Below are 7,450 nucleotides of genomic sequence, written 5' to 3'. Positions count from 1 at the left end.
CTAATAATAGTATTTCCTGGAAGACTGGGTTATACTATGACATGACAATAATTCTTAAATTCATCTGATTATAATTATTATAAATTCTCTAAATTCTCTCCTTTGGGATGTCTTGAGGGGGAGATCATGGGGAACTGGTCATGAGGGAGTTTTTTGGGGGGGATGAAGGACATTTAAAAAATAAACATGGTGACGGCAAACGTGACTCAAGGGAAATATGGCAGGAAGATTGGGACGATAAAGAAAGAGAGAGAGAAGAGATGGAGTTATTTTGGGCCATTGGGTTTCCTGCAGGTGATGGAAATGAAACAATATTTTAACAAAACAATTGCTCCACAGCATGCGAGCGAGGGGGGGAGAGGAGGAGGATGATGGGGAGGAGGGAAGTGTGTAAGAAGAAGAGTGATTATAGCACATAAACAAAATAATTAATATAGACATTCGATATGAAGCAATGTGATTTTAACTTACATGTGATGTTGACTTGGCTACTATATAAGAAGTGTAGCTATTAGTAAATGTACAATAACACTGTCAAAACTATTGATTGATTATAGGAGGAGGTGTTGGCTTATTGTGAGTATAGTAACTTTTGGACACACCTCCCCTCACCCCATCTCTCCAGTTTATAAAAGGAGAGAGCAGGAGAAAATATGCTAAAGTTTGAGAACTAGAACCCAGGGATCAATACAATACAACAATAATTTCAGGATTAATGGTTTACCTAAAAAGGCATAACACGGTTTTCAGTTGTCTTAGTGGTGAGTTTTTATTAATTTCTATACTTGTATTCATTCATTCAAAGTCTGTTGCATTTGTATGTGATTTATGAGAGTTTATCAGTACTTTAAAAGTCTATCAGTACTTATCAGTATCAGAGTTGATCAGCACATATATGCCCTTGCATGAGAGTTGATAAATGTATGAAAATAAAGAAAATGTATTCCAGTGATAGCATGGATAATTATATCATGATAGGTGCAATATATGACTGTGTATTATTATGCTATGTAGTGTGCTATATAATACCATTTTATTGTGATTTTATTGTGCTTTCTATGTAATAATCATATGATCTTCCTTATAGGCCACCACAGAATGGAGATGGCTGTACTGCTGCTTCTGACTGTTCCTGTGACTGTAGCCTCACCCCTCAGATCAACATATAGGTGATTTAGCTTCTATAACCACAACCCTCAGAGTTAGCACAGGGAGCGCTACAGACCATATACCACCAGACCTGGGTCAAATAAATATGTAAAGTACTTTAAAATACTGCTTGGAAGTATTTTAGGTGCGGTTGATTTAGCTTGGAGATTGCACTTTTGTGACTATTCAATTGGTTCCATTGTAGGCCTACTGGGCAAACTAAATCAAACCCAGGTCAAGCATTTGACATAAGTATTTGACCTAGGTCTGACAACCACACCACTCAGAGCTCCAGACAGTTTCTGTGGAAGTAATTACACAACAAATACAAATTACAGAAGAGAACCACCTTTCTCATCCTCAATACACCAGCCTCCACTGAACAATGGGAGAGTAATTGATGACATCTGTATCCAAAATCACTGATTTCACAGAAGAGCATCTAACTTCTTCCAGACAAAACTGAGGCAAATAAAAGATACACCCAGACACGTGTTATATTCTTCCGAATATGACATCAAGCAGTAGTCAAATAATGACTCTGGTACGAACTTGAAGATTGCAGCCTATGTGGTGCATGTCATGATCTGTTTGAAATAATCTATTTTTGGCCCCACAGGACGCAGTCTGATACCAACCAATCAGGGGGGCGCCTACAGACTTTGGAGGAAAACAGGAGGTTAGAGGTCATGTCAGAAGTCATGCAAGATCTACACCTACCAGAACTAAAGGTCATTCCACTTGTTCAAATGCAAGACATGGACGTTTTTCCATATAGGTAAGCTGCCTACAAGTGTTGCATTGTAGTCTCTGACCATGTGGCATTGTGAGAAGGGGTTAGGGTTACTTTTTTACACAATTAAAAATGTATTTCAAATGTTAAATTGGCATGCTTAGGCACTCTTAATAGGCTACACTCTCTGTTTTCATGGTTGGAATTTGTTTTATATAATACTCTCTTTCTCCCTTTCTTTCTCTCAGCATTGAGTTGAAACTCCGTCCGAAGCGAGCTCCTCAGCGCGGGTGTCAACTTGGCACATGTCAACTTCACAACCTGGCCAACACTTTGTACCAGATGGGCAAGACCAACGGAAAAGATGAGTCTAAAAAAGCCCACGACGCCCATGGTTACGGGAGATAGTGCCAAGAGAGAAAGGAAACGATTATGGACTATTAATGGTGGAGAGTTCGGAACATATTCAACGTTATTATTACGTTATAACAAAGTTATTACCCCACCAATTGACTGTGCTTACCGACGGAACTGGTACTCATACATCCATTGGGAATTGTGGGGATGTGCGTGTTCGGGCTGTAGTGATCTCAGCCGCGTTGCTATGTCATAATGGGACGCCGGACTATAGCGTCTCAGCGTCTGTGGACTATGATTTAGGCCTTAAGCAGTGGAGCGTGACCATTATTTTGCAAGGTGTCAGGCTACTTTTTTTTCTTCTTTCTTCTCCCCTTTCATGATTCTAAACCACACCGTCACCAGGGGCCTCAATTATAAATGTTGCGTTAGTACAAAACATACCCCAAAACATACGTGCGCCAGTTGTGACGCAAAAGTTGGAATTTATAAAAACTGATCATGACGCACATTTTTACCCATGTGTAGGCATTTTTATTTCAAATACTTCTAGTAAGTTGAGCTCAAAGTCAATGAAAAGTTATTATTACTTAAAGTGTTTATGTTGTACTGACTCAAAACTAAATGAGAAGTCATTCCAACTCTATTTTTTAAAGTTATGATAATAAATTAACTTTCTTCCCGGCATGCTCTATTGCAGGTTGATTTTTTGGAATTGTTTTTAATATCTGTGTTTTGCATGTCAATTGAGGGATTGTTTAATGTTATAGTACACATAGATAAATAACATACATTTTTCTAATCCAATCATTTAGTTCGATTTCTTGCACCCGTTACTGGATTCGGTCCTATGTAGCAAAATTTGAAATTGTGTTTTTTTTCCTTGGATAAAAGTAGAGACACAGAGCTAGAAAATGGTATATCATACACTACAGTTGAGGAACAATGGGAAAGTAATTATGCTTTAAATGTTAATAAACTTGTAATCCCACTTTTGAGAAAATGGCCCTTACTGTTTTGGTACACCTACTGGTAGCTCTTCTTTGTCTACACCCACTCAGCATCGTTCACACCCTCTTAAGCCTTAGCCCCACCCATCTATTTAAGGATTCACATGTGAGGCAATGTGCTAAACAGACAAAGATTTTAAGACTAAAGGCTGGTTTATACTACGCCTATCGGCATGTCTGTAGACAGTTGTCGCAGTGATCTCATGAACATTCTATAGTCGTCCGACATCAAACTTGTCAAAAATGAATTTAAGATATGTCGATCTAGAAAACCAGGCAACTAAAAGCAACTTTCTAAACAATGTTTTGGTTCGTTTCTGGCAGTTCAAATAATGACACATCATAGCTGACAACATCTTAACTTTAGCAAATGTTTATTCATTATTACAGGAAAGAAACTCACAACAAGATCATTATTTACAAGTTAATGGCGAGCAAATTACAGAAAATAGCTTACGGTTGTGAGTGTGACGAAGTAAAAGCAGGGCATTCTACCTGAGAATTTTTGAACTTAGACACTGTCTCGTTGGCCTAACATTATATCCTAATTACCGTCTCTGGTAGACACACACTATATCAAATAGCATCAAAGTTTATTTGTCACATGTACAGGATACAGAAGGTGTAAACGGTACAGTGAAATGGTTACTTGCATAGTAAAGTATTTTGTTTAGACATGTAGCTAGCTAGCTAGCTAGCTAAACAATTAACCATAATCCCAACTCATAATGTTACTACCATGCATGAATCTGCAGGTAACTAAATTTAACCAACTAGGTTCAATGTTAGCTAGCTAGCTAACATTAGGCTATAACTAGCAATTTATATCGCTTTCTGAGATACTAATAATATTACTACACAGATCATACACGTAACGTTAGCTAGCGAGCCAGCCAGTACACTTTAACTTGCAATGAAAATGACTTTCTGACTAAATATAATATCTGAAAATGTAGCTCTCTCTTACCCGTATACATGGATGAACGCTTCTCCCTCTCTGTGACGGATGCCATGGTTGCCCTTAGTTTTAAGATGTAATCCGGAGACAGGGTTCTCTTTTCGACTCCCTCCGCATAATATTTGCAATCAAACGCCAGAATTATCTCCATCGCCTTACAGTAGCTGTCATACTCTGCTTCCACTGGGCATTGCGCTGATTTCGAAACTCTGTCAAATTCTTTGTAGCAGTTCTTTGTGATATCTTTCAAAAAAGCAGCACTAGAAAGGATTACCTACACATACTGAGCAGCTCATGTTATAAACAGAAGTATGCTACATGGCAGACCAATCCGAACTCATCTCTCACCATGTCCAGCCCATCCATTATCTCAGCCAATCATGGCTAGCAGGAAGGTTCCTGTCTTTTTCCATGGCTAAACCAACCAGGCTCGTAATTTAAGTTTGTTATTAAGGCACATGAAAGTTCACATGTTCCAGAAGGCATTTCTGACAAAAAAAAAACACATTTTAATGATAAATAAATGTTTACGTTCAAACGCCTCTCCTGTGAAGTAGTGATGTAAATGAGTCACAAATGGTTGTTCCAGTTTGAATGCCTTAGGTAAGTCTTCTCACACTGTTCCTAACCCTGGCAGTCATTATGAATGCAGGTTGCGGGTGAATAAAATTTTTAACTGTTGGATAGCCTAACTCTAGTGGGATTCCAATAGGAATATCACGCCACTTTGCAAGCCAGCATAATGTCACTTGCAGGTAGGGTTGCCAAATTCTGTAACATTTTCCAGAAATCCTTTTTGGAAGATTCCTGGAAATCCTTCATCCAGGATTTATTTATTTATCTGGGAATTTTGGGAAAGTTGCTGGAATTTTGCAACCATATTTGCAGGCCTAATGTGGCCTGTAAACCATGAGTATTAGGGTAAAGCTAGGCCTAAAAAAAGGCCTTATGATACAGTATATGAAATGTATTGTCATAAAGAGTTGAATTTTAATGATAAAATTCACATAGGAACTCACTTGGTGAGCATAGTTCCCGCTCAGCCCAGTCAAAACTGTTCGCTGCTCTGGCACCCCAATGGTGGAACAAGCTCCCTCACGACGCCAGGACAGCGGAGTCACTCACCACCTTCCGGAGACATTTGAAACCCCACCTCTTTAAGGAATACCTGGGATAGGATAAAGTAATCCTTCCACCCCCCCCCCTCCCCCAAAAAATAATAAAATAAAAACATTGTAAAGTGGTTATCCCACTGGCTATAGGGTGAATGCACCTATTTGTAAGTCGCTCTGGATAAGAGAGTCTGCTAAATGACGTTAATGTAAATGTAAGGCCACAGTACTGAAAAAGAATGAATTCAACAACCTTGTCACTAACAAATACAGTAATGGGTGGGAACTCTACAATTCACTCAAAGGCAAGGAAATTACAGTTACTTGCAAAAGTATTCATCCCCCTTGCCGTTTTTCCTATTTTGTTGCATTACAACCTGTAATTTAAATAGATTTTTATTTGGATTTCATGTAATGGACATACACAAAATAGTCCAAATTGGTGAAGTGAAATGAAAAAAATAACTTATTTCCAAAAATTCAAATAAATAAATAACGGAAAAGTGGTGCATGCATATGTATTCACCCCCATTGCTATGAAGCCCCTAAATAAGATCTGGTGCAACCAATTACCTTCAAAAGTCACATAATTAAGTCCACCTGTGTGCAATCTAAGTGCCACATGATCTGTCACATGATCTCAGTATATATACACCTGTTCTGAAAGGCCCCAGAGTCTGCAACACCACTAAGCAAGGGGCAGAAACTTTGAACATCCCAAGGAGCACCATTCAATCCATTATTAAAGAATGGAAAGAATATGGCACCACAACAAACCTGCCAAGAGAGGGCCGCCCACCAAAACTCACAGACCAGGCAAGGAGGGCATTAATCAGAGAGGCCAAATATAACCCTGAAGGAGCTGCAAAACTCCACAGCGGAGATTGGAGTATCTGTCCATAGGACCACTTTAAGCCATACACTCCACAGAGCTGGGCTTTACAGAAGAGTGGCCAGAAAAAAGCCATTGCTTAAACAAAAAAATAAGCAAACACGTTTGGTGTTCGTCAAAAGGCATGTGGTGCCAAACATTTGGAAGAAGGTACTCTGGTCAGATGAGACTAAAATTGAGCTTTTTGGCCATCAAGGAAAACGCTATGTCTGGCGCAAACCCAACACCTCAAATCACCCCGAGAACACCATCCCCACAGTGAAGCATGGTGGTGGCAGCATCATGCTGTGGGGATGTTTTTCATCGGCAGGGACTGGGAAACTGGTCAGAATTGAAGGAATGATGGATGGCGCTAAATACAGGGAAATTCTTGAGGGAAACCTGTTTCAGTCTTCCAGAGATTTGAGACTAGGACGGAGGTTCACCTTCCAGCAGGACAATTACCCTAAGCATACTGCTAAAGCAACACTCAAGTGGTTTAAGGGGAAACATTTAAATGTCTTGGAATGGCCTAGTCAATGCCCAGACCTCAATCCAATTGAGAATCTGTGGTATGACTTAAAGAATGCTGTACACCAGAGGAACCCATCCAACTTGAAGGAGCTGGAGCAGTTTTGCCTTGAAGAATGGGCAAAAATCCCAGTGGCTAGATGTGCCAAGCTTATAGCGATACCCCAAGAGACTTGCAGCTGTAATTGCTGCAAAAGGTGGCTCTACAAAGTATTGTCACGATCGTTGAGAGATGGGTCAGACCAAGGTGCAGCGTGGTATGCGAACATGTTTATTTACTCAATAAACATACAACAACACAATAAACAACGTAATGTGAAGTCCTCCGGCTATACACATACAAGCCAACACGGAACAAGATCCCACAACTAAACTAACTAGAGAATAACAGTCTCTCCAGGTCAGGGTGTGACAAGTATTGACTTTGGGGGGGGATGAATAGTTATGCACGCTCAAGTTTTCTGTTTTTTTGTCTAATTTCTTGTTTGTTTCACAATTAAAAATATTTTGCATTTTCAAAGTGGTAGGTATGTTTTGTAAATCAAATGATACAAACACCCAAAAAATCCATTTCAATTCCAGGTTGTAAGGCAACAAAATAGGAAAAATGCCAAGGGGGGTGAATACTCTGTCAAGCCACTGTATCTTTTAACACCATCCATATTGGATTTTTATATGCCATATATTTTTCAACTGTGCTATGATTTTTCACAAAAGTTTTGAACCATT

At 39.3% G+C, this 7,450-nt stretch overlaps 1 protein-coding gene across 1 annotated transcript; it reads left to right on the top strand.

Moving 5' to 3' along the window:
- The first annotated feature begins 657 nt into the window (after positions 1-657).
- On the top strand, positions 658-3,229 carry LOC311100768 (uncharacterized protein). Its single transcript, XM_084141730.1, has 4 exons — positions 658-761; positions 1,088-1,169; positions 1,769-1,927; positions 2,131-3,229. The coding sequence occupies exons 1-4, from the start codon at positions 716-718 to the stop codon at positions 2,288-2,290; spliced, it is 447 nt and encodes a 148-aa protein (XP_083997856.1). The 5' UTR covers positions 658-715; the 3' UTR covers positions 2,291-3,229.
- The last annotated feature ends 4,221 nt before the right edge of the window (positions 3,230-7,450 follow it).

This window comes from Coregonus lavaretus, assembly GCF_964263955.1.
Source record: "Coregonus lavaretus genome assembly, chromosome: 25".
NCBI classification, from domain to species: domain Eukaryota; kingdom Metazoa; phylum Chordata; class Actinopteri; order Salmoniformes; family Salmonidae; genus Coregonus; species Coregonus lavaretus.
The sequence above is the reverse complement of the archived record's forward strand: the minus strand, read 5'-3'. Positions and strand labels throughout refer to the sequence as shown.

Excerpts from the sequence above, each read along its gene's own strand:
- LOC311100768 (XM_084141730.1), top strand. The coding sequence starts at position 716 with ATGGTTTACCTAAAAAGGCATAACACGGTTTTCAGTTGTCTTAGTG. Across the intron at positions 762-1,087 it reads GGTTTTCAGTTGTCTTAGTG|GCCACCACAGAATGGAGATG; the intron begins GTGAGTTTTTAT and ends TCTTCCTTATAG. Across the intron at positions 1,170-1,768 it reads CCCCTCAGATCAACATATAG|GACGCAGTCTGATACCAACC; the intron begins GTGATTTAGCTT and ends TTGGCCCCACAG.